The sequence below is a fragment of the Crinia signifera genome, chromosome 8, assembly GCF_055691185.1.
Source record: "Crinia signifera chromosome 8, ASM5569118v1, whole genome shotgun sequence".
Lineage (NCBI taxonomy): Eukaryota > Metazoa > Chordata > Amphibia > Anura > Myobatrachidae > Crinia > Crinia signifera.
In genome coordinates, this window is record NC_139224.1 from 157,702,292 (window position 1) to 157,729,898 (window position 27,607).

General features: G+C 46.1%; 1 protein-coding gene across 2 annotated transcripts; it reads left to right on the forward strand.

Annotated features, from left to right (window-relative positions):
* The first annotated feature begins 258 nt into the window (after positions 1-258).
* On the forward strand, positions 259-27,447 carry LOC146026665 (uncharacterized). 2 transcript variants are annotated; one of them, XM_083157499.1, is made up of 6 exons: positions 259-565; positions 2,099-2,149; positions 5,586-5,687; positions 24,644-24,743; positions 25,345-25,469; positions 26,910-27,447. In XM_083157499.1, the coding sequence occupies exons 1-6, from the start codon at positions 502-504 to the stop codon at positions 27,308-27,310; spliced, it is 843 nt and encodes a 280-aa protein (XP_083013625.1). In that variant the 5' UTR covers positions 259-501; the 3' UTR covers positions 27,311-27,447. The 2 variants fall into 2 exon arrangements, with proteins under 2 accessions (XP_083013625.1, XP_083013626.1); XM_083157500.1 differs by lacking the exon at positions 5,586-5,687 and having other exon boundaries at positions 261-565.
* The last annotated feature ends 160 nt before the right edge of the window (positions 27,448-27,607 follow it).

Below are 27,607 nucleotides of genomic sequence, written 5' to 3' on the forward strand. Positions count from 1 at the left end.
GATTGAGCTGCCTGAGGGGAGAAGGGGGCGTGGCTTGTTTGCTCCTCTGACCTGAGTGGGCAGACTGCGGACTAGCCATTGTATGGCACAGGCCCCACGCATATAACCATTGTGGGTTAAGGACAGCCGCTGAAGGTTGCAGGACCATTAGGTACAGTGTCCCGCCCATGGCTGCCTGGGACACCACTGGCTGCATCGCCTGTCATGTCATTACGCACTACGCAGGCAGCTGCCTGTGTGACATGACAGGAGGCGGGGCAGCAGGCGGCAGCTAGCCGGCAGAGCGGGGAGAGCGTAACTTCGGCACGGCGCCGGCTCTGCTGCTCAGCGGCACGGGCGGGCGGGGGTGAGTGAGCTGCTGCACTGGCAGTCACGTGGTGGCAGGCGAGGCGCCCCCCGTGCGGTTGCCTGTAGAAACGGTCTTGCTGCTTACTGGACAGAGCACGATGGGAGAGGAGCTGAGGAGGGTGACGTGCCTGCACATCCGGGATTAGACATATAATGGATATAATTATATTCGTTATCGCCGTCCTTTTACTGAATACACCGAGTAATGCCACAAAAGGTAACGGAGGCGTCACTTATACCGCATGCAACCAGTGTCATTTAGGATTAGGGGGCTATTTAGCAAGGTGCAAAAGGCCCTATAGCCGCCAGACCTGTTATTTGTGGTGTTCAGTGTCATTGCTGTATGAGGAAGCCTATTTATCAAAGTTCCACCGCGATGTCTGTTCTGATAATTCTACCTCTGCATTGAATTATGCGCATCAAAGCTTGGTGAGAGAAACCTAACTGCCATGTTATACCCCTTTCAGACCACACTCTCAACCAGAGTTATTGCCTGGTCCTTACGTCACCAATTGGGGTGGAGGTGTGGTGTGAAAGGGCCACCCTGGGTTGAGCAACCCGGAGTTCAACCCTGGTCACGATCAGGGTTGAACACGGCTATGACCCGGGTCGAGGTGCAGTATGAACTTGTAACCCTGGTCCGTTCACAGTACGGAGAAAGCAGCGCTGTCAGCTCCAAGCGCTGCCTCCTCTGCCCCCCACCCCCTGATTAGGGATGACCATCGATGTTTTTATATATAGATGATCATTCATGGTTTTTTTTGAGTGATTGGCCTGTGGGCCAATCAAAACACGGGGTGGTGTTTCACGGGTGTCTGCGCGGAGCTATGCTCCGTGTCCCAGCCCCTTGGGGAAAAAGAAAAACAAAACTTTTCGTTTAAGCTTGACATCGATGGTGGGAAACCATCTGCTTCTCCCCATGGACAACAAAACGTCTACATTGGCCATAAACCATCAATGATTTTGAATCATGGATGGTCGATGGCCATCCCTACCCTCAATGATGCGTGTGACGTCACCGTCCAGGTCGGACACAGAGCTTTCAGGCCACAAATGCTGGGCCACTCCTGGGATGGACCTGCGTCCTAATCACGCATGTGACCTGAAAGTGGTTTTACAAGCTGTGTTTAATAAATGACAGCTAGGAGCTGATTGGTTGGTGCTATACCGAGCTTTGATACATGAAATCCTCATTGCCAGAGAGGTCACAGCAGCACATGGGCAGAATGCCAGTCATCACCCAATTTTGTGATAATCACCCATGGCATACCAACATGAATTAGGCCCATAGTGCAGTAAAATAAAGAGGGGGAAACACAATGGCCTTTATTCATATCCGATCGCAGGACAAATTTGTTTGGAAAATGGGCAAAACCATGTGTATTGCAGGTGGGGCAGATGTAACATGTGCAGAGAGTTAGATTTGTGTGAGTTATTTTGCTTCTGTGCAGAGTAAATACTGGCTGCATTATTTTTACACTGCAATTTAGATTTCATCTTCAACACACCCCACCCAAATGTAACTCTCTCTGCACATGTTACATCTCCCCCACCTGCAGTGCACATGGTTTTGCCCATTTTCCAAACAAATTTGTACTCCGATCAGATCTGAATAAGGGTCAATGTGTTAACTTTAAAAAAAAAACATGTTTTATGTTTTATATATATATAGGCAATGTTGTATATACACTGCATGTATGGGCTTTTTATGTGCTTAATAGTGATTAAATCCAATATAATTTATTTGCAGGTAAAAACATCACCGACCCAGAAGGGAACAAATCTGCTAGTGAAGCCAATGGTGAGTCTGTGTAACCTTCCCTGGGCAGACTGATCATGGGGGCGGTTTATAAAACAGTCAGTGCTCACAGGCTTTTAGTAAATGTGACCTCATGGCGGCCACTAGGAGCCGCTCTTACATAGCGGATATTGCGCATGATAATGGTAGCGAAGATGTGGTAAGAGTAGGGGGAGGGGGCCGGAGGGTGGATTCACATAGTGTTAACCACAAGGCTATCAGATACCTAGCGTGACAGTTATGTCGGGCACACACTAGACAATTCCTCAGTCGTCTGTACATGCAGATTAATCAGTGGATGTAGCTAGTGGCGCCACCCGCTGTACCCCTACACATCGCTACGTGTGTAGGCCCCATTGGAAGCTAATTGTTTAGAAGCTTTTAATTGGGTAAAGGTGCGTACACACACAGGGCAATATGATCGCTGGCAATATATTGCTAGCAATATATTGCCAGCAATCATATTGCCCCGTGTCCCGTTTTCATCTGCGACCAGAGATGGTCGCAGATGAAAATTTAAACACTGCTGGGTGAAGAGGCAGGGGATGTCACTGGTCGGAGGAGCATGCTCCTCCGACCAGCGACCCTTCAAGGGCTGAAAACGGGAGCGCGCACCCGGCTATTTATCACTGGTGCACACTCCAATCACACTCAGCGACCATATTCCCAGCGATTTCAGCCCATATCGCCCCCGTGTGTACACAGCTTAAGAGATTGTTTGCTATGGGCAACTCCTTCACTTAATCTCTTTCAAAGGTTTCATACATTTCCCACTAGTTCCTCCTGGTAGCACATAACACTGCATCTCCTCTGTATATGTTAGGTTGTACATAGCACAGGTAAATAATACATCATTTTTCAGGCAAAAGATACTGTATCTAGTTTTTTATAATAATCATGATGCAAAAAGTGAGGCCTTGTATCTGGGCCACTCAGAAAATCTGGGCATGACGGGGCAGCAACAGTGGTGCCAAAAGGATGGTGAGCGAGGAGCATGCGCACCCCCAGCCGCGTGCTGTGCATGGCGAGAGGACTGACAGGTATTTCAGCGGCCTCTGTTCCCAGCACACGGGACACAAGCTGTATGCCGGGGAGAGTGGCAACCCCCCCTGTGTGTTGTTCAGCCACTTTTATTTTTTATAGTTTACAAATATCTCCCCCTCTTAGTAGAAGGGCCCAGCAGAGCTGTCGGTGGCCCTGGGCAGTAATTCTGGTTTGGTTTCTTCATCAATCGACACCTGGGTTTATATTTCTGTTTATTTGTAAAGGTGCCCTCACGCAGTGCTATGTGCTTTTAGTACTAGATCGCATCTAGTTCAAATCGCATGCGATACCCTACAACAGCGTTCAATTTGAACTAGATGGGATGCGATCTATTATACTGGCAATATGAACTACACGGGAGTGCGCATCGCAGCTCAAGCCACAACTACACGCCATGTGTTTTGAAATATAAATTCAAAAGGCATCCGAGAATCACACTGTGTGTGGGCACCATAAAGGCTCTGCAGGGAAATAAGTAGAGGGTGAGAAATAAAAAAAAAAACCTACATGCTTTTTCACACAGCTGCGGGGTTTTGCTATTCAATTAAAGGACAGAAAATGTAAAAATTAAATGCAGTGATATATCAGGGCTTGACAAATTTCTTTGAAAACTAGGAGCCAAGATGAAAAAGGAGCCAGACAAACTAAAAATAGGGACAGTGTGTGCCAAAGCCGTACACCCAAAATTTACACTGTAATGCCTATTACACATGTCACACCCATTACGTATTACACTACATGCTATAATACCTATGACATATTAAGCCACACACCGTAATACCTATGACACCACACAATACTTTACGGCACTGGGGGAGCCTGTGTCCGCGGCACTGGGGGAGCCTGTGTCCGCGGCACTGGGGGAACCTGTGTCCGCGGCAGGGCTGCTGGGGCAGGCACGAGGGGCAAACGCTGGGGCAGGCTACAACATTAGTTACCCCACCTGCCGACATGGCTATTTCGAAACTTGCGCCAGACCAGAGCTCACGGCGGTCTGACAGACAATCAGGAGCTGCCGCTCCTGATTGGCTGCTGAACCGCAAACTGCGATTGGCTCCCGGTGCCGCAGCAGGCCAGCTCTTTAGGGATGGACATTGGAATTAGCTCCGTCTCATACAACCAGGTAGATTGATGGCTAGAGCAAATGCACCCGGCGATGACAAGATTCTGCTTCCTCCCCAAGAAAATCTGGTCGCCGTGGTGACCTGGCCCCCGGGGTTTGTCGAGCCCTGATATATATCTTTAGAGAGAGAGAGAGAAGTAATCAGGAAGCACTCACCAGTTTGCACTTAAAAAGCCACTTAAATACGCATCACGATAATAATGTAATAGTACTCAACGTTTCTGTCTTCTCGGGGCCATCGTCAGGAGTTTCTCACAATTGCAGCATTGCACATAAAAAGGCACAGCATAGACCACGCAGCATCTCCTACTGGCTGGTCTATGCTGTGTAGGTCAGAGGTCTACGGCTCCTACAAGCAGGAAGCAGGTGGATTTTCAGACTAGATACTGACTGTATGCTGGCACCAAGAGGTCTAAATGAAAATCTCGGTGTACTTGTGTAGTTTCACGGCGGCACTGGGACCGCATTGCATGCAATTTGCATGCAATGCGATGGTACTTGTATAGTTTCACGGTGCCCCTGCCCGCGGATCGCATCGCACGCAAATTGCATGCGATTTTATCACGTGCAATGCGATTTAGCACCCCCCCACTATCCACGTTTAGCACACCCCCACTATCCACATCACCCCGAAGCGTGGCGAGCGCATCGGTACGCGTCCTCCCGACCTGTTCATATCCCCACTATCCACATCGGCATGGAGTTGATTTTATAAAGTGTGACGAGCGCAGCGAGCAGACGCGGAATACACGTCAAGTAATCCGCATCTCCTAGCAGGCTCGTTTTACAGGCTCGTTTTACGCAGACCTCCGCGGGCTCACGCTCGCCATGCGTTGGGCTGGGCTCGCCACAGTTTATAAAATCAACTCCATGCTGATGTGGATAGTGGGGGTATGAACAGGTCGGGAGGATGTGTACCAATTCCTCTCGCCATGCTTAGGGGTGATGTGGATAGTGGGGGTGTGCTAAGTAATAGTGGGGTGTGCTAAATCGCATGCAATCCAAACGCGTGCGATGTGATCCGCGGGCAGCGGCGCCATGAAACTATACAAGTACCATTGCATTGCACGCTATTGCATGTGATGCGATCCCAGTGCTGCCGTGAAACTACACAAGTACCGATATTTGATATTTTCCTGTATCTCTATTCACCGATATTTGTTGGATGCTGTATTATGACAATGTTCCTATCCGATGTATATGCATGCACAGTTGCTAGGTTACCAATATGCACTGTTTTAATTTGTTTGTTTTATCACGTGGCTTCTTCAGGTACACTCCGGGTCCTCCCCCTGAGTGGGCGGATGACGTCAGCGTCTGGCGCACTTCGTCCGACAACGGGAGAGGATACGGACATGTATGAAGGGGATATAGGTGAGTTGTGTCACCCTGACGAAAATGCAATAAACTGCATTGAAACGTTGGCAACACATTGGGCCTGCGCTTGTTTTTTTGGTTGAGTGCCACGTACCATATTATATTTCTCTTTCGTCCAGTCCGGTGACACAGCTAACCTTGGGATGTAGAGGGTTACGCCAGGAGCCAGGCACCTATGCTTCAAAACTTTGGGAGCAGGCTCCTCCCTTCTGCATCCCATCATGCCTCAGTTTCGTTTAGGTGCCCACAGGAGTGGGTGCAATGCTGAGTGGCTGCGCGCAGCCACACTTTTATTCTTTGGTTTTTAGTTAGGTTTTTATTATTTTCTTAACTTATAGTGCAGGTTTTGCCAGCATAGGACTTCTGTGGAAGTCATTACATGCTGAGAGCGCAGCAGGACACAGACAGAAGCGCGTCCTGTCAGTGTCCTGTGTGCAGAGAGGTACATTCAGGGAGAATGTGCGCTCTGCACAGCGCTGAGCTCCGCTCAGACGGAGACTGGTCCTGGGCCACGGGGGACCCCATCCAGCGCCTTGCTAGAAGGGGATCTTGGGGAAGGTTTGGGAGCTGAAATCCCCCAGGGGAGTTGAAGCTCCTTACAGGACGCCCAGCGTTTCTGGGCAACTCCAAGTGATCCCTAGAGGGGGAGTTACTGGAGATGATAGAGAGACACGGTGGGTGCGCCTGAAGGGGATTTGGCGCCAAAAGCGCGACTTCCCTCACTGTTAGGAAGATTGGACTCTTCCACTCGTTTCTGGCGCCATTACTCTGTGCTTGCTGCGGAGCTGAGAAAGACAGAGCCTGCTCAGAAGTCTCTCTGGAGAACGCTTCCTCCACTGTATCGCTAGCAACAGGAACACAGATAAGTACACTTGGTGCATTGCTCTGTGACTTTGCCTGAACGTTGTGCAGTGTTTAATACTTGATATTATCATGGCAGACGAGTGCAGTTCTGTTGCTGGGGAGGGAGCGCTTGAGATGTTTTATCATTGCAAGAAATGTAATGTAAATATGTCGGTTGAACAGTTGGACCAGGGGGAATTGTGCCCTTCCTGTGAAGCTGTCCCCTGTGGAACTCGCACCACAAGTCCCAGGGAGGCTGAGCCGGCCTGGGCTGTGGCTTTGGGACAGTCTGTAAAAGCTTTGGCAGAGGCTTTAAACAGGCAGAGGGGATCGTTGTGAAACAGGTTAGGTCACAGATGCGACCTAAGAGTGCGCCTGGGAGGAGTTGTTGGGCCTGAGCAGCGGTCTCCGAATTGGGGTGTCAATCCCAAGCAATAAACAGAAAAAAAGGGGATCGTTGGTAGGATCACCAGGTCCTATTCCCTCATCTCAGGGATCTCTTCCCCTTTCACAGGGAGACCCCATATTGCTGCAGACTATGCAGGATACTGCTCAGGGGGTGCATAAAATGTCTTCCCTTTTGGAGCAATTCACGAAGGTTTCTGATGAATTTATGCTACGGCAGGGGTCCCCAGTGGTTCCTCCAGTATATGCTGATGATGATGTGGAGGAAGAGTATTTAACTTGGTCACAGGGGGAGGAAGCAGATTTCTCAGCCTCTGGTATTGAGGACCTCATTTGGGCCGTCAAACAGGCATTGGATTTACCTGTAGAGGAAAAATCCTCTACACAGTGTGTGTTTAAGCGGAGTAAAAAGGAACCAGTTTCTTTCCCATCAGATGAGGGCATGGTGGCTCTGCTGGGTGAGGCTGGCAAGGCCCCGGACAAGAGGCTATTGATGGCAAAAAAATATGCAAACATGTATCCCATGCCGGAGAATCATGTTAAGGTATGGGAGAAAGTTCCGTTGGTGGACTCCTCCGTGTCCAGATTGTCAAAAGCCACGGCACTTCCAGTGCAGGGTGGCGCGGCTTTTAAAGACCCGGTAGACAAAAAGGTAGAAGGCTGTTTAAAGGCAGTTTTTGAGGGAGTGGGTTTCACTACGAGGCCCATCATTGCCTCGGCTTGGGTGGCTAAGGCCATGATCAAGTGGACTGAGTCATTGGAGAGTCATCTGCAGCATGATGCTGAAGCTTTGGCCATGGTTGAAAAGTTAAAGTGTGCCGCAGAGTACATTGGTGAGGCCAGTGAGGAGGGCGCCAAGATGGCGTCAAAAGTCTCGGTCACGTCTGTCACGGCCAGAAGGGCTCTCTGGTTAAAAGCTTGGGACGCAGATAGTGAGTCCAAGAAGTCCTTAGAGAATATTCCCTTTAAAGGGGAGTTGTTGTTTGGTTCTGAATTGGATGAGATAATCAAACAGGCAACGGGTGGTAAGAGCACCTTTCTTCCTACTACTTCAAAGTCTACTGGGTCGAAGTTTGGAGTGTTCAAGCAGTCCTTTCGTCCCTCCTTTAGGGGGGGAGCATCTGGCAGAGGTCAGTCAGGCCGGGGAAGATTTCAAGCCGGCAGAGGTAGGGCTTCCAAGTCCAGGTTTGGCGCCTTTAATAAGAAGCACGTTGCCAAGGGGGAGGACAAACCCTCGGCATGACGGGGCGGAGACTCCCTGTTCTGGAATCAGGGTAGGGGGTCGGCTCCTACAGTTTCAGGACAGTTGGAAGGTAGTCACGGACGATCCGTGGGTACTTTCAATTGTTTCAGAAGGATATCAGATGAAACTGAGAGGTCCGCCCCCTCACAGATTCCTTCCAACGCCCTTACCAAAGACAGCCTCCCTCAGAGCTTCTCTTTTGGCAGCAGCCATATCTCTAGAGGAGAAGGGGGTAGTTATTCCAGTGCCCCTAGGGGAGAGAAGAAAAGGGTTTTATTCAATACTCTTTTTGGTTCCCAAGCCAGACGGGTCTTTCAGGCCCATTCTAAACTTAAAATCTTTGAATGCTCATCTCTGGGTGGATCACTTTCGCATGGAATCTCTACGGTCAGTGCTGCTGAGTATAGAACCAGGGGAGTTTTTAGCATCAGTAGACATTCAAGATGCCTATCTCCATGTTCCCATTCACAGGGAATTCCAGTCTTTGCTAAGATTTGCAATAGGAGAGAAGCATTGGCAATTCCAGGCACTCCCCTTTGGACTAGCCACGGCTCCGAGAGTATTCACCAAAGTGATGTCCATTATGGCGGCAGCTCTCAGGTTGGGGGGGATAACTGTTATCCCTTACCTGGACGATCTGCTTTTCAAAGCGGAATCGGCAGAGAAGTTGAAGGTCCACCTGGAGAGGGCGACACAGTTTTTAAGAGATCAGGGTTGGATTTTAAATCTACCCAAGTCCCACTTGACACCGACGCAAAATCTGAAATTTTTGGGGGTGATCATAGACAAACATCTTCACAGGGTGTTTCTCCCAGAATCCAAAGCGCTGGAAATTCGGCTGATGGTTTTGGAAATTCTCCAAGCCCCGACACCATCAGTGTGGCAGGGAGTCAGACTACTAGGGAAGATGGTGGCAACCTTCGAAACCTTGCAGTTCGCCAGGTTCCACTCCAGAATTTTTCAATGGAACATCCTGGCTTGTTGGTCAGGAGATGCCAAAAGGATGAAATTGGAGATTCTTTACCTGTTCACGGAGTCCAGGAGGTCTCTCTTGTGGTGGACAGATGTGGAGAATTTACAAATGGGAAAATCTCTCGGGTCTTGGGATTGGCGGGTCATAACGACCGACGCCAGTCTGAAGGGCTGGGGGGCAGTGACCCTTCATCTAAGACTACAAGGACTTTGGTCAGTAGAGGAGACAAAATTGCCCATAAACATCCTAGAACTGAGGGCAGTACTGAATGCCTTACTACAGGCGGAGACGTATCTCAGAGGGTCTCCACTGAAAATTCAGTCGGACAATGCCACGACGGTGGCCTATTTGAACCATCAAGGCGGGACTCGCAGCAAGATGGCGATGGCCGAGGTATCCAAGATCTTCAGCTGGGCGGAGATCAATGTTCCAGCATTATCGGCCATTTTTATACCGGGAGTCAAAAATGTGGAGGCGGATTACCTCAGCAGAGAATCCCTACAGGAGGGAGAGTGGTCTCTCCATCGGGAAGTCTTTCAGGAGATTGTCAGTCGTTGGGGTCTCCCAGACATAGACCTTATGGCAACGAGATCGAACCGTCAGGTTCAGACGTTTTGCTCCCGAGTAAGGGATCCGACTGCTTGGGCGGTGGACGCCATGACAGTTCCGTGGGAGTTCCAGATGGTGTACATCTTTCCACCTTTGCCCATGTTGCCGAGAGTCTTGAGGAAGATAAGGGACCAAAAGGTACGAGCAATTCTGATTGCTCCAAACTGGCCCAGGAGGTCTTGGTACTCCACTGTACTGAGGTTGTCGAAGGAGTCCTGGAAACTACCTCTATGGCAGGACCTGTTGTTACAAGGCCCGTTCCTTCACGAGGACCCAGCTCGTCTAAGTTTGACGGCGTGGCTTATGAAACCGCCTTATTGAAGAAAAAGGGGTTTTCTGATGAGGTTATACAGACCATGTTGAGGGCCCGCAAGCCAGTGTCTGCGGCTAACTACCATAGGGTCTGGAAAATCTACATTAGATGGTGTGAGAGACAGAAGCTGCACACCTCCAGATTCAATTTGTCTAGACTTTTGAATTTCTTGCAGGATGGTTTTTCAGAACAAGAAGAAAAGAGACGGGAAAGCTAGTTCCTTGGATGCACACCAAAAAATAGTTAATATAAACCACCAATTATTGGGGGTGGTTTATGGGAGTGGATTCTCAAAAAGTGGAGTATCCCCTATAATCTTTATTAATATCCGGATATGGGATACACCACCAATAAATGCGAAATACAAGAGGTTAAAATGTATACGGACTTACAACATACATTTATACATTGAGGTGAAAAAGATTAGAAAGTATAATGTGAAATAAATTAAAAATTGTAGGCAGGGGGGGCTGGGCTGAGTAGTATCAATGAGACACTGGGATTGTGTCCTCAGTCTCTAGGATTGTTCTGTAGATATATCAATATAATTATGCCTGTATTGGCTATTTTTGATATATATTGGCAGGGTATATCTCTTGGGGTTAGTGTAGGCTTATATGACCCTCTATATTTGTGGGTTCATATGATTTTGTTGTATATTGGTACACTCTTATTCCCAGTTTGCCTTCTCGGGCAATATATTGGGGGATGATAATATCCTTAATTCTCAAATGGTGATGAGGGAATGGTTCACTTTGGTACATATGCAATTCTCCAATTTCACGAGAACTAGCATATGCCACCTGTATCAAATATAAATTATAGGTACAGTGATGGAAAGGTGGTTAACCTTTTCTGTAGCTCTGCAATTTTATATGGGCTTATGTACACCCCTTACACCTTTTGTTATATTGGCTTTTTTAATAGCCTATGCACTCCATTGTACTTATACAATTCATTTGTAGTTCGTCTTAGGCTTATTCAGTGTTGTGTACACATTAGGCCTTGTCGGTCGAAATTTACAGTCAAAAAATGAGAAAGTCCTATGATGGCTTATTTAGTGTTTTATAATAATACAAATTTCGCCATACAGGTTAATTTGGACATATAGATGTATATTTATAGAACTTTATGATCCTGTGTCCAAAGTGTAGGTATACGTTGGCTTATTTAGTGTTTTTTTACACAGTTTGCCATTTAAATTGGTCAATTGATTGACTGGTTGTATATGGTTTTGTGTTATGGGTATATATAACAGGTGTTTACAAAGGTGTGTACAATATTGCCGAGTTGGATTATGTGTTGTAAATGCACTTGACAGCTAGCTAGTCTAATACCCCTTTCCCACTGCAGGCTTTACACGTGTAAATGCCGTTTTTTTAGCCTTTTTAAACGGCTAGAGCTGCAGTGGGAAAGCTCCAGGTTGCTTTACACGGGTAACAAATACCGGTTTTTGTTACCCGTGTAAAAAGCAGTGTTTTTACCGTGTTATAGCCGTTTTTTCGGCAGTGGGAAAGGGGTAGCCCTTTACCCGTTAAAAAAAAAACCGGCATGGGGTCCCCCCCCACTGCCGAAACCAGCACCAGGCTGAAGGAGCCGGGGCTGGTAATAAAAAATCAGGAAACCCGACAAATAGGGGTTCCCTGATTTTTTACAACCAGCCCCAGGCTCCAGGTCCGGGGCTGGTTCCCAAAATACGGGGGACAAAATGACTAGGGGTCCCCCGTATTTTAAGAACCAGCCCCAGGCACAACCAGCCAGCAGGGTAATGCCACAGCCGGGGGACACTTATGATATAAGTTCCCGCGGCCAAAGCATTAACCCTACCGACCAGTCAGCCTGGCCAGGGGCCCTGGGGGAGTGGGGACCCCCCCAATAAAGGGGTCCCCCCCCTCCAGGACTTACCTGACCAGGCTGAAGCCTGGTGCTGTCCCCGGTGACCCTGGAGCGGTGGTCACCGGGCTGATGGTATTGTGTAAAAAATAGAATAAAAACCATTGTCTTTTACTGGTGAACTATGAGTCCCAGCAAGCCTCCCCCGCAAGCTGGGACTTGGAGAACCACAAGTCCCAGCCTGCGGGGCATTAAAGGGCCCGCTGGGTCTTGTAGTTCCACAGTAAAAGAAAGAGTTAAATAAACACACTGACACACGTGAAAAATAAAAGTTTAATACATACATAACACATACATACTGATACTTACCTATCTTGAGCCCGTAGGTAGCCCTGGTCCTGATGTCCTGGTCCGTGTCGGCGTCTGTATCCAGTCGGCATCCCTGTCGGCGACGGCGGTCCGGAGTCCGAAGAAATCCATTTGGGAAGCTGTGGAAGGAAATCCTACTCACCTGTCCCAGCGCGACGTAGTCCAGGTAAGGTCTTTGCAAAAAAAACAAACCGACACCCGAACCAGACCGGACTGACGGAGACACACGTGTGTTTGTTTACATTGTGCGGCTCCGCCTCCCGAATGCCGCTATTGGCCGCCTTGCGGCCTAGCGGCTCCTGATTGGCCGCTAGGCCGCAAGGCGGCCAATAGCGGCATTCGGGGGCGGAGCCGCACGATGTAAACACACCGTGTGTCTCCGTCAGTCCGGTCTGGTTCGGGTGTCGGTTTGTTTTTTTTGCAAAGACCTTACCTGGACTACGTCGCGCTGGGACAGGTGAGTAGGATTTCCTTCCACAGCTTCCCAAATGGATTTCTTCGGACTCCGGACCGCCGACGCCGTCGCCGACAGGGATGCCGACTGGATACAGACGCCGACACGGACCAGGACATCAGGACCAGGGCTACCTACGGGCTCAAGATAGGTAAGTATCAGTATGTATGTGTTATGTATGTATTAAACTTTTATTTTTCACGTGTGTCAGTGTGTTTATTTAACTCTTTCTTTTACTGTGGAACTACAAGACCCAGCGGGCCCTTTAATGCCCCGCAGGCTGGGACTTGTGGTTCTCCAAGTCCCAGCTTGCGGGGGAGGCTTGCTGGGACTCATAGTTCACCAGTAAAAGACAATGGTTTTTATTCTATTTTTTACACAATACCATCAGCCCGGTGACCACCGCTCCAGGGTCACCGGGGACAGCACCAGGCTTCAGCCTGGTCAGGTAAGTCCTGGAGGGGGGGGACCCCTTTATTGGGGGGGTCCCCACTCCCCCAGGGCCCCTGGCCAGGCTGACTGGTCGGTAGGGTTAATGCTTTGGCCGCGGGAACTTATATCATAAGTGTCCCCCGGCTGTGGCATTACCCTGCTGGCTGGTTGTGCCTGGGGCTGGTTCTTAAAATACGGGGGACCCCTAGTCATTTTGTCCCCCGTATTTTGGGAACCAGCCCCGGACCTGGAGCCTGGGGCTGGTTGTAAAAAATCAGGGAACCCCTATTTGTCGGGTTTCCTGATTTTTTATTACCAGCCCCGGCTCTTTCAGCCTGGTGCTGGTTACGGCAGTGGGGGGGACCCCACGCCGTTTTTTTTTTTTAAATTCCCCCCCCCCCTATCTTTACACTGCTTAAACGGGTTTTTAAACGGGTAAGTGTGAATGTGACAAAAACAGCTTTTAAACGGTAATTTACCGTTTAAAAGCTGCAGTGGGAAAGAGTCTTATGGCTCTTACCCGTTTAAAGACCCGTTTAAAAAAAACGGGTCTAGCTGTATTCAGAGCTCCCTCATACAATTGCTATTAAGAGATTGGATACACTTTCTATATTGCCAAATAATCTGGCATGCTGCCCAGAGGTGTGATAGTTACACTGTTGCAGAATATATTACTGAGCTGTAAGTAATGATTCCTCACTAGTGTTCTACTGACACCTAGTGGTATGTCTAGTGCTATTATCAAGGGAAATTTCCCAAGTTCAAACTAATGAACTTGCACTATAGATCGGTACCGCTCAGTCTGCACAGTGGAGATCTATACACATATAAATACACTCCTGCTATTGGACTGATTGACTACTCAGTAGGATTAATAAAGCATATTTTTTTTTTTTAAATCTTTCTTTATTGAAGCACCATATAAAAAACATACAGAAGAAAACACAATCAATTTCAAGAGTAAGAGGAATAATGTGGAATACATTGGAAATTTTCCTGCAAATTAAAAGTGTGTTGTAGACATATATATTTTCAGAAGATATTGGTGATATCTAGCATGCATATTTTTGTCAGCAAGTTCATTTGTTAGAAGTGATAGAATATAAAACAAATTCGAGGGTCACGAATAATGTGGAGTACATCGGGCGTTTTCTTACTTTTGAGAAGATCTTTATACATTGTCGTGAGGTACTAACAGTTTCCAGCATGCATCCTTTTATTTATTTATTGCAGGTTTTCTTAACTGATTCTTTTGTCAGAGAGTATAGTAAACCAATACAAAAATTAGCGGAGAATTAAATAATAATTAAATAAAAACCAAGAGTAGAAAAAAAAAAAAAAGGAAATAAAAACTTGTGGCTCCCTCCCCCCCCAGCCCCATCCCGCCCAAGGACAGTGCGTCTATAAGTTGTTGTTGTCTAATGTTACAGGTGGGTCCCCACCCATTAGTCGCAAAAGGTACCATGATGTGTTCTTGAGACCTGAATGGACCTGGTTTCTCATGTCTAGGGAAAGGGTTTCGATATAGGTTTCCCACATGGAAAAGAACTTTTCCACCTTTGCTTCTTTCTCCAGAGAAACCTCCACCCAGTCCATACGAAATAAATTGAAAAGTTTGGATTTAAACAAAGATAGGGATGGTATTGTAGTAGATATCCATTCATGGAGAATGGTTTTTTTTGCAGCCGCGCTTAAGGCTGTTAATAGGCGTTTACATCCCTTTGTAACCTTAACTCCTGCAGGGATAATTCCGAAAATTGCCCAAGCAGCATTGAAGGGTAGATGACTGACTAAGTGGGTTTCAGCGTAATGTTTTATCTGGAGCCAGAAGCCCCTGACCACCGGGCATGACCATAAACAGTGGTACAAATCTGCCGAGCTTTCACCGCATCTATAGCACGCATGTGATGTAGATCTTCCCAGTAGGAAGCTTCGGTGAGGTGATAGGTAGGTTCTATGCAGGACGTTGAGAAACATCTCTCTATACATAGATGAGGTGATTAACCCACAGGAGACATTATAAGCTCGTAAGAGGTCTTCAACCGTCAAATTAGGGAAGTTTTTAATCCAATGAATCATACCGCTATCAGCGGTCTCATGGTTCAAATTAGTTCTGAAGCAATTGTAATAGTATGAAATGGCTTTTTTGATGATTGGTGGCTTTGCTAATAATGAATCAATTTGGTTGTTCCAATCTTTCTCTGAGAAAGAGTTGACTACTGCCGAGATATAGTGTTTTGCTTGCAGGAAGGCCAGAGGGAAACCTGATATGACAGCGTACTTATCTTGAGCCTGCTCAAATGTCAAGGGTGTATTTCTATTTTTGTCCACCAGGCATCCTATATGTGTGATGCCTGTTGCACGCCAGATATTAAATGGGTATCTGGCTTTACCATGTTGAAAATTTGGATTGTTTAGAAACTGTAAAAATAAAGTTTTGTGTGGGTTTGCGCCTACTTGTTTTCTGGCAATGTGCCAGATTTTTCTTGTATTCCATAACAATGGATTATCCTTTACCAGGTCTGGGAGCTCGCTATCTTGTGAATGAAGAAAGGAAATTAAATCCCCATTATCCAGGAACCCTCGCTCCAGTGATGTGTTGGTGTAGATTTCGCTATCGTGTATCCAGTCCGACAAATATCCGAACATTGATGCTCTGTTATATAGTTGTACATTTGGAAGGCCTAATCCACCGTTCGTCTTAATTTGTTGTAATTTAAGCAAGCTGATTTTATATCTTTTTTTTTTCCAAATAAATTGTCTGAAGAATTTATTGATATTTTGCAAGTCTTTTGTTGTGATAAATAAGGGGAGGGCCTGAATCAAGTACATGAGCCTGGGAAATGATATCATTTTTATTAGGGCTGTCCTTCCTAAATAGGATAGGGGCAGGTTTTTCCAGTCTTCAAGCTCATCTGTAATCTTTTTTATCGCAGGTGTATAATTTAGTCCATAAAGATTTGTCAATCGGCGTGGTATGTGTACACCTAGATATAAGAAATGTTCCCTTGCCCAAGTTATATTTAGATTTGTTAAACTGTGGGGGAACGTGTGTCTAGGACCAAGATAAAGTGCTGTCGATTTGGTTTTATTGACTGTGAATCCTGATATTTCTGCAAATTGGTTTAAAGTATTAAAAATATGGGGGAGAGATTCTCTAGGGTTAGCTGTATATATTAAAATATCATCAGCGAATGCAGTTAATTTGATGGAGCTTCTGCCTATTTTGATGCCTTTAAATTTGGTATCTGTCTCCAGTTTCCGTAGTAGGGGGTCCAAGGCCAAGTTAAATAGCAGAGGGGACAAGGGGCAGCCCTGCCTTGTGCCTCTGTACATTTGAATTGATGCACTTTTGTTCCCATTAATAATTAGGTTAGTTCGAGGGGCTGTGTATATGTATCTTATGAAATTGATGAAGAAAGGTTCAAAACCTCTAATTCTGAGAACTGTGAATAAATGGGGCCATAAAACTGTGTCGAAGGCACGGGTTGTATCTAAGCTTAAAAGAGTGTTAGTAGTGGAGTGTGAGGAAGCTGCCACTGCCGCAATTGCCGCCCGTATTCCTTTCACCGACTGTCGTCCTTTAACGAAACCCAGTTGGTGTGGGGTAAGAATGTCAGGTAGAATGTTTTGGAGACGGTCAGCAAGGATTTTGGTAAATAATTTCACGTCTGTGTTAAGAAGGCTGATTGGTCTATATGATTCTAATTTTTGTAAATCCTTATGGGGTTTAGGGATTAAGATCGTGGATGTTTGTGTGAAGTAGGGGAATGGAGTGTGGTTGTTAATAAGGTCATTAAATAGTTCAGTTAATGCAGGGGCGAGTTGCTGTTGAAGTATCTTGTAATATTCGTTGGACAAGCCATCGGGCCCTGGTGACTTGCCCAGCTGTAATTGTTTAATAGCATTTAAGACTTCAGTTACAGTTATCTCACCACGTAGTTTTTCTTTTTGGTCTAGTGTCAATTCTGGAAGTGTAATATTATGTAGAAATTCAGAATGTTTCTCTGCATCAAATGGGGGTTCTGCATATAGGTTTGTGTAATAAGTTTCAAAAGTTTTTACAATATCCTCGGTGGCTGTGACTATAGAGTTATCCGAGGGGTGTTTTATGGCTGTGATATAATGTTTTTTGTGTCTAGGTTTCGACATGTTGGCTAACAATTTTCCTGCTTTATTTCCCCATCTATAGTATTTGTGTTTCGCGAAAATTAGGTCTTTTTTTGATTGCGACAGTAGGTGGGTATCTAGCAGTTGTTTTGATTGGAGGTAATTCTCCTGGTTCTCAGGTGTTTGATTATTTATATAGTTGCGCAATGCTATATTTAGGTTTCGAGAGAGGTTTTCATATGTGTTCTTTTGTTCTTTGCGTTGTCTAGACACGTATCCCATAATATGGCCCCTAAGGACGGCCTTGGAGGTCCCCCAAAAAGTAGTCGGGGTGTCCCAAGAATCTATATTGTCGTCCTGAAAATTCATCCAATGGTGTAAGAGGAATTCCCTGAATTTATCCGATTTGTAAAGGTATGCTGGAAATCTCCAGTCGCCTGGGCTACATTTTTTTTTTTGTTATTGTTATTAAAATCGAGACAGGTGCATGATCAGATATTAAAATTGGGTGAATATTAGTATTACTGATTCTGGGCACTAAGAGCTCGGAAATAAAGAGTGCGTCTATACGAGACCAAGATGAATGGACAGCAGAGTAAAACGTGAATGATTTTTCGGTTGGATTAAGTAGTCTCCAGATGTCAGTTAAGTGAAGTGTGGATTTAAGGGATTGAAACTGGCGCCATATGGGTGACGTCCTAAATGGTAGGGCGGGTTGTTTGTCCAGGGTAGGATTTTCCACTGCATTAAAATCCCCCGCCAATATTAGCGGGTAATTTTGTCGCTGTGTTAGTATATTAATTATCTGTCCCAAAAAGTCCTGAGGTGCTATGTTGGGTGCATAGATATTCACCAGTGTATATCTAAAGCCCCATATTTCAACATCTACGATTAAATATCGACCCTCAGGGTCGGCAATGTATTGAAGGATTGAATATTGTGTGTTTTTATTAAATAGTACTGCCACCCCTCTGACCTTCCTGCAGTAGTTTGCTGTCAAACAATCACCTATCCATTGGGCTTTTAAGCATGAAGTCTCCCCCTCTACCCAGTGTGTCTCCTGCAGGAAAATCACATCAGCTTTAAGTCTTTTTAGGTGGTCAACAGTTCGTCTCCTTTTTGTGGGCGAGTTCAGTCCTCCTACGTTCCATGTTACTAATTTTACATTATCTAAAACAGGCGAGGATGGATTGTTGTCATGGCTCATAGACATTTATCCTATACCCATCTTGGGCAGAGTTTGTAAAAATGTGTGCGTTGTGTGATTACTCACCAATCTGTCCCAGCGAGCAGATGGCGAGCATGATTCAACAAGAGGCCAGGGAATTCGGGAGCCTCCCTGTTCGGAAGGGCAAAAAGAGAAGGGGGAGGAGAGAAGCCACAAAACCAAAAACAAAATAAATACATAGCGCTTCCTACACCTATTTTCAACTTTTCCTTTCATTGTAAACATAGTCAACATCACCCTTAAGTGAGATATTGACTGAACATAAATTTAGAACAGCATTGAAGCATGGAAAACATACATTCATATTAGATTTTGTCAAAACATTAAGTATAACAGTAGTTTTCAGTTAGTTGAGTGTCAAGTATATGTTAGATACCATAGTTTTAAGTTAGAACTTTAGGTAGTGTGGGAGGATATCGTAGCCATTTGTCGCTGAAAATACATTAATTGGTTGTGGGAGGTTCCTATCAGAATTCTAGCTGTGTTGTCCCAGTGATGGAGTGTGAGGTGAATTGTTTCGTGGACTAACGTTAAAAGTTCAAGTACCAAAGTTTACATAGGTATCAATTTCTGCCTGTAGATTTGCATATCATCTCACAACAATTAGTACATCAACTGTGGGGGCAGTCTTGGCTCAATCACTCAAGATTTTTCTATTGATTGAGAATGATCCCTATCAGCAACCAGGCTGCGTCCCCGCTTCTGTATGGCAGGAGGTGGACCAGCGTGTATTATATTGGGTATAATTTAACCATCTGGAATTACAAGAATATCATACCGCATCCGTCCATCTTTTTTTTAAACCTTGTGTTCGGTATCACATATATATCTGCGTATCATCACATGGTAACTAGTATAAACGTAGAGATATTTGGGACTCAATCACTCACAATGTGTTTTTTTTTTTTTTTTTTTTTGAATGTATATTAAATATAATTTATTCTAGCTCATTACGTGGAGGGGATCTGTGAGACATAAGTTTTTCCTTTGCCTTGTTTGGGTCATCAAAGAAAATCATTTGCCCATCCTCAATGACTCTCAGTTTTGCTGGGTACAGTAAAGCAAAACGTCTGTTATTATCATGGAGGTATTTGCATACTTCCGAAAAGGCTTTTCTCTTCTGTGAAACCGCCACAGAAAAGTCTTGGAAAATCAGTATTTTATGAGAGTTAACTGTGAGGGATTGAGTCCTACGATAATGGGACAAGATCTTCTCCTTTGCTCTATAGTCCAGAAATTTTGCTATCACTGGTCTAGAGCCGCCTCGCACCTGACGGTTTTCTGGTCCTAACCTGTGTGCTCTCTCTATCTGTGGGGTGGAAAATTCCCCTGTTATGCCAAGAGCTTGTGGGAGATCCACGCTAAGGAAATCCATTAGCTGAGGATTGGAAATGGATTCTGGAATCCCCACAAAGCGCAAATTATTTCTTCTATGGCGATTTTCCAGTTCATCAATTTTTTCTTGTAAGGCCTTAATAGGGGTATCATGGGATGCTCCTTGTTGCTGTATAGCTTGCATCCCATCTTCCACATCACTAGTGCGTTGTTCTAAGGTGAGTAACCTGGATGAATGTGTATCAATTTTTGCTAAGGTAGCGTCTAATTTTGTATTCATGTCGTCTAGACGCTTATCGATAAGGGGCATCATTATGTTAGTCATTTCCTTGGCCATTGCAGCCAATGGGAGAGATTCCACAGGAATGACTGTGAGTCTGGTTGGTGAAGGGGGGCTCATGTGGTCTGCTGAGCTACTAGGTTTGGGGTTGGTAGCTCCCTTGTTATTCTGTGATTTTTGGCGTCCCATGTTAGTGGAGGGTGAGGCCGTGTCTGGAGTAGACTTCTCAATAAATCTCTCCATGCCCTGCGGGCCCACCACGTGGCGTGTAGGGTGCAGTAAAACCCAGCTAGAAGATCAGCGGTTTGTAGGAGTCTCTGCAAGGTAAGTAGCGTATTTTTTTTTTTTTTTTTTTTTTTATTAATAGGTTTGATGAATTGTTCCCTCACACGAAAAGGATTTTGCTTCAATGCATGTCCTAGTGCACTATTTTTATTTACATCTTAGTCTGCTGGTATTAGGGATAAACCCTTTGTGTGATTAGTTGATGTCTACTGAGATTCACAATTCAGCGGATTCTGTGACAGTCCCACTGTATGTCCTGTCAATAACAAGTTGTAGTAATTAGCAATCAAAGAGATTTGAGCTTTAGCACTTCTATCTTTTCGATATATTAAGCGTTGCTTAAAAGTGTCTATAATGTGTGTAGAGCAGGTGTGGTAGCAGCTCAACAATTACAGCAAAAGAGTAATACAGACTGCTATTTTGCATCAATATAGTATTCAAACAACACGTCAACCCAACTCCCAACAAGTGTCAGCTGCTTCGCTATAAACAGAGCAAATAATTATTGTTATATCTATATTTTTTTTTCCTTTTCTTCTCCTTCCTCCTTTTTTTTTTCTGCTTTTTACTCTGTTTTTTTTTTTTTTTTTTTTTTTATTTATTCGTTTTTTTTTTTTTTTATATATATATATAAATTTTTTTTATTTTATTTTTTTAAGTTGTCAGTTAGTGTGGTAGAGCAGATATCAGAGAATTCAACTGCTATCTGGTCAAGCACAAATTTCTTAGCAGTTTTCACTGTACCTATCTAAGTGTAGTAATTGGGTGCGTCAGTAGGTGGCAGCAAATCCCAAGTAAAGCAGATGATAGGATCCCTTTTAGTATTTAACCTATGTTAAACCATCATATAATGTGCTGTTAAATATCAGGATGCTTATGATAACAAAATACCTTTAGATATGGTTCACCTGTATGGGAATAAGTTTTGATGAGTGAGTAACAAGGAATTAAGTCAAAAAGGGCATACGGTGTGTTGAAGTGAGGAGGGAAGAAATCTTGAACAGCTCCCTTATGTATCTCGTTAGTCCCTGTAACTGGCGTGAGTGTCCTTGGAGATCTCTTCAGGGACAGTTCAGCTTCACCTAAGATTCTGAGGGATTATTCCACTGTGTTGGGGATGCCTGAGGGAGTTATGTTTAGGTGATTGGGGTAAAAAACAGTTGGGGGGGGTTGGATCCACAGTAACTTGTTAAGGGTATTCCCTTGTCTCCCAAGGGGAACTTGATGAGGATTCAGTTCAAGAAGGGGAAGCTTTTGGTAGTGGCTGCGGTGCAATGATAAGTTTGTGCAGTTAATGCACTCTAATTAGCCCGCTTACTTCCAGAGGGGGGGGGGAGGAATCCCAGGTGTCCCGTGCCCAGCAGTCCCCGCAGTGAGCCACCGATGTCACCTACCCCTGCTCGGCAGTGTCACAAGGGGGGAATCCAGCTGCGATCTCCGGTCTCTCGGTCAGATCTGTCACCTCTAAGGGGGGGGGGGGGGGGAGCAGGGTGCCCACCGCACGGCGCACTCAGGATCTCTGTCTCCCCCGGCAGCCTGGGGCGTCCCGCGTTCAGCTGTACCCTTTAGGAGACGCTGATGTCTCTCACCGCCGCTCAGCAGATAGTCATAAGGGGGGAATGCAGCGTCGGTCTCCCGCTCCGGGGGTCCCCCACTCAGGTCTCCGCTCCGGTCCTCGTTGTGTCGGATGGGGAAGCAGGGAGGGCACAGCTCCGGACGGCGGCAGCTAATCCTGGAGGCAGGAGCCTCCGAAGCAGTCGAGGGCTCCTCCGCAGTTGTCTTCAGCGCCCGTCAGGCCGGCGCACGCAGGGCAGCGCGTCTCACCAAAGGCGGCCGCCGGCAGGAGCAACACAGTGTCTCGCCCGCAAGGATCCGCAGCCCGGGGAAACACAGACACGGGCTCCACCGGCAAGAGGTCAGGAGAGTCATCCCTCCAGTCTCGGTCCGCCAGCCACCTTTCCCCGTAGTTGAAGGAGGGCGCAGAATGGAGGGTGGATTCCGAGGGTCGCACCTTCTTTCCACGGACGCCCGCCGCCCGATAACTGGTAGGTCCAGTCCCGAGTTCCCTGGGGGGGTCCGGGACGATGGGGGATGTGTTCCCAATGTAGTTAGAGTCAGTATAAGGGGGTATTCTGAGAGTTATATTCTCTTACCAGAATTTCGCGCCAAAAGCTAGGCGGTCATGCAGGCCATCGACGTAGGTGGCCGGACTCCGGTGGTTGTGTATAGAAATCGGGCAAGTGAGGTATCAATCTCTTTCCAAGGATATGATCTATGTTATCATGTAGCTTGCTGCTTCAGATTTTGTCAATATCCAAGGATGAGTTTGGATTTTCTGTTGTCGTTCTCAGAGCCCTGTTAAGATGCGGCCATACTAGATGTCCCGCCCACCGGAAACTAATAAAGCATATTTATAGATAATACATTATTATTCTGGATGGTTTTTCTTCAGGCCTTAGTCTACAATCGTTAAAAGTACAGCTATCGGCCTTATCCATATTTTTTCAAAAAAGGGTAGCTTTGTTGCCGGAGGTTCAGACGTTCTTACAAGGAGTTGCTAGACTCAACCACCTTATAAGCAGCCGGTGGCACCTTGGGATCTATCTTTGGTTCTATCCATGCTACAGAATCCTCCTTTTGAACCGCTTAGATCTGCGGAATTGAAGTACGTGACATGGAAACTTACTTTTTTATTGGCTATTGCATCAGCCAGACGTGTGTCAGAGTTGGGTGCTTTGTCATGTAAGTCACCGTTTTAATTTTTCATGATGACAGGGCTGTGTTACGCACAGTTCCAAAATTCCTACCTAAGGTAGTGACGTCTTTTCATTTGAACCAGGATATTGTACTTCCAGTTTTGTTCCCCCAGAAGGGGTTAAAAATAGGGACAAAATGAAGAGATTGGATGTTGTCCGCGCCTTGCGGATATACATTGAGAGGGTAAAGGACTTTCGCAAATCGGATTTGCTCTTGGTGCTATATGATGTGCATAAGATTGGGTGGCCTGCCTCCAAGCAGACCATCGCACGTTGGTTAAGATCTACCATTGCCTTTGCCTACTGTAAAGCGGGTAGACCTGTTCCATCTCGTATTAATGCACACACTACCAGGTCGGTTGCTTCTTCCTGGGCGGTGCGCCATGGGGCTACGGCGGAGCAGTTGTGTAGGGCTGCCACCTGGTCCTCTGTTCATACCTTTACCAAATTTTACAGGTTCCATGAGTTCGCGTCGGAGGACGCTTCATTCGGACGGGCAGTGATGAAAACTGCTGGTCTGAGCGTACCCTCCCAAAGGACCGGCTCGTGAACGTCCCAAGGTTAGCTGTGTCACCGGACTGGACGAAAGAGAAAAGGGGATTTTTGTAAGAACTTACCGTTCGAACCCCTTTCTCTGAGTCCAGTCCGGTGACACAGCGATCCCTCCCTTACGCTCAGTTAAGTGTACCGTTCATGTGTTGCCATGTTATGGTTAATGTTATGTTGCCTTAAAAGATATATGCATATATATATATATATATATATATATATATATATATATATATATATATATATATATATATAAAAGATGTTCAGGCATTGTTCTGAGTTATGTATCCTAGTGTGCTTTTGAAGTCGAACTGAGGCATGATGGAATGCAGAAGGGAGGAGCCTGCTCCCAAAGTTTTGAAGCATAGGTGCCTGGCTCCTGGCGGACCCCTCTACATCCCAAGGTTAGCTGTGTCACCGGACTGGACTCAGAGAAAGGGGTTTGAACGGTAAGTTCTTACAAAAATCCCCTTATACAAACAGAGTTCCCTCAGGTTCCAGGAGCAAGCACGTCACTGCAGCTTAGTTCAGGCATCAAAGTTTATTACCTCAACGGGGGGGGGGGGGGTGTCGGGGCGGTGATGAGGACCGCCGATGGTGCCGGAGCACGGTGACACGGGGCGCGCGAGCGACCCCTGGTGGGGGCTGGGGATAGAACGTAGCTTGCTCCATCTGTATCTTGGGTGCCGACATCGGAATCCAAACTGCTAAATGCCTGACAGTCGGGATCCCAACTTACAGGGGCTATTGTCCCTCGGGGGGGTCCTCAACCCCCCCATAGATGGAAAATAGAACCTGTGGCGAGTGTAGTGATCCACCGAGCCCGCAGCGTGACGGAGTACCGGCGTTTGGGATACCGGTGTCGGTATACTGATCGGCCGCCTATACCACACCGGCATATCTCAAGGTTTATCATGTTCTTTATTTATTAACCAGGGATATCACAACGCTCCATTCTGACAAAGGTCATAACCGCTGGAATGTATTGCGTCTTCGTAGTGCTGGTGGCTGGAATCTGCATCCTCCTCCATGTCTAGTAAGTCACAGTACAACGTCATCTATGTATTATATATTGAAGGAATTTCGAGCTCTTACATTGGGGTACATTTACTAAGATGGGATGTTGCCCATAGCAATTAATCAGATTCTACTTCTTGTTTATTTAGCACCTTCTAGAACAGGGGTTCTCAACCTCGGACTCAGGACCCCCAACAGTGCACATTTTCCAGGCCCCCCGGCAGGTGCACAGGTGCACTCATTATTCACTGACACATTTTGAAAGATCCACAGGTGGAGCTAATTATGTCACCTGTGACTCTGTGTGGAGACCTGGAAAACCTGCACTGTTGGGGGTCCTGAGGACCGAGGTTGAGAACCACTGTTCTAGAAGATAATAGATAGAATCTGATTGGTTGCTATAGGCAACATTCTATACAATAAATGCCGTTAATGCAATAAATTCTAAATGCAATTTGACCTTGTGTGAGTTCATCCCTAAGCACATAAGTATATTTCCAGTGTATTAAATGTTATTTTATTGTGGACATTGGACTGGCTGCAACTTGTAGGAACTACCTGTATGTATTGGATGCGCTGCCTTCCATACCATTAGCTTCTCATTTATCTTTTCCCATCAGTCTGAAACATCCTGAAGCGTTCCAGTCCCTCCGACAAAAGACAAAGTCTAAAATTAAGAAAATTAAACCTCGGATTAAAGATTTGAAAAGTGACCCAGGAGCACTCTTTAAACGCCGTAAATCAGGTAAAAATCAATAGATCCTTTATTCAGCACATCAGAATGGAGGAAAGACTTACGTAGCCCATACAATTGTGCGATATTGCATGCAATCATTCGATTTCGACCACATCTGTTTGATACATCGAATAATTGTATGCAAATTTTAGGGACCAGGCAACGCTATGCGCGGGCCCGCCGTCGAATGTTGCATCTATAGATAGTATGTGCTGCGCATAATCGAATTTTTAACCACATGCGATTGCTCGAATGCAATCCGCGGGTGGGGGCAGAGGGAACGCTTTTGGTGATGCTGGATTTGGGGAGCCAGTTGGACAGCTACCTGTGGCCCTCTGGGTACTTTAGTGCTGTGAAGGAGCTCTAGCGGGTTGCGGACCGCCCAGTTTTTTAAAATGTTGCCGCCTCGTCGACCCCCGCCACCTGCTAGCGCTACTTCAAAGTGCTACGCTACTCTGCCGCCCTCTGCCATCCCCCGATGTACCATCGCAAGATGTCATGCAACATTGGGTGCTGAAAGGCACTTTTTGCATCATAAGATGTGATCGGATGCGATGGACATCGCACTTCGATGTTGCATGGAATCCGATCGCATAAGTGTATGGCCAGCATTAGTTTTACATTGTAAATGCTTCAGCCTGTGGTGGGTCTGTTCCTGATTCCTACGGCTAGAAAAAAAGTCCTTTGTGGCCTATAGTTTGTCTTTATATTTCCTGGGTGGAAAAACTATTTGCACATCCACAATTAACACTGGTCCGACTCCGGTTGTTGCCGGGTCGTCCCGGGGCTCTGTGCGGTGTGAAAGGGCCTTTTGAAAAATCCTGGGTACAGCAATCCGACCCGGATTAAAAGAAGGGTTAATCCTGGGTCAGACCCAGGTTGCTGTGCAGTGTGTGTTGGTCCCGTTCACACTATACAGCATCAGCTCCAAGCTCTATCTAGTCCTCTTCCGACCATCCCAACACCCCCCCCCCCCCCCCCCCCCCCCCCCCCCTCGCCCCCAGAATACTTCAGCAACCCAGCTTATTACTGTGGGGAGCTTCACCTCACAATTGCGGGGTTGCGACCCGGCATTTGTTATGTGAAAGGGGTGTTAGAGAGTCTGTAACTTAATTACAGACACATCCTAGAGTATTCAGCCCCATAATCTCCAGGACTTTGCTGATCACATATTGTTGCACTTTTGTGAGTGGGGATAGAAAGACCTGCAGAGGAGGGGTTGCAGCACAGTTCAACATTTACAGTTCAAAATTCAAATAGGGGAGTCACACCAACTGCCATTCCAAACTGACTCATTGGCAGTTGTTGTAGCTCCTTTATTTGACTTTTGAACTGTGTGCAGCCCCGCCCCTGGAGCCGCTACTGCCTGCAACCCATTCAAATCAAGCCCATACTGCTTCCACATATATAATATTTTAGTATCACATTTAATCACACCTCCCTTTGCAGAAGTTGTAGAAATGGAGGATGCAACTGACAAAGACGAGGAAGCTGAAGCCGAGGAGCCGATAGATGACGGAAATGGGGAACAACATGAATCGGAGGAGGAAACAACAGTGGTGGCGGCCAGAGATGAGGAAGAAGCTGTAGAAAATGCTGGAACTAAAACAGACAGTTTTGCCAAAACGAGGATTTTGAAAGGAACAGCCAAGGATATGATGGATGAAAAAAATGAACAACAAGCAAAAGCAGACAGCAAGCATAGTACGACAAGTGAGCAAATAAAACTGAGAATCCTGAAAAAGCTGAAGCAGAGAAGAAAGAGAAAAAGGTTGCAACAACGTCGGCCAAACTGTCCTTGGCCAGTGCGAAGGAGAACGAGAAACCCGAGGAAGCGCCACCAAAAATAGAAAAAAACGAAATCGCAGAAACTGCCGCAAAAAATTACTAAGGTAAAAAAGGTGCCGAAAACAAAATCCGCGAAATGAAAGTCTGGCAAAAAATAGGAAATAACTTACACAACACATTAAAATCTTAAGTTATTTAATCGTTTTGTGTTTTTTTATTTCTCATATTGATAAATAATAATTTTGTAGAAAACGCAGACCTTCCCTAGATGAGGACGGGGCGACTGATCCAAGATTTGGGCTATGGAGAGGATAATTCTATAGTCTTGTGCTGACCATTCCACTCTATAATAGAAACAT

Excerpts from the sequence above, each read along its gene's own strand:
- LOC146026665 (XM_083157499.1), top strand. The coding sequence starts at position 502 with ATGGATATAATTATATTCGTTATCGCCGTCCTTTTACTGAATACACCG. Across the intron at positions 2,150-5,585 it reads ATCTGCTAGTGAAGCCAATG|GTACACTCCGGGTCCTCCCC; the intron begins GTGAGTCTGTGT and ends TGGCTTCTTCAG. Across the intron at positions 25,470-26,909 it reads CTTTAAACGCCGTAAATCAG|AAGTTGTAGAAATGGAGGAT; the intron begins GTAAAAATCAAT and ends CTCCCTTTGCAG.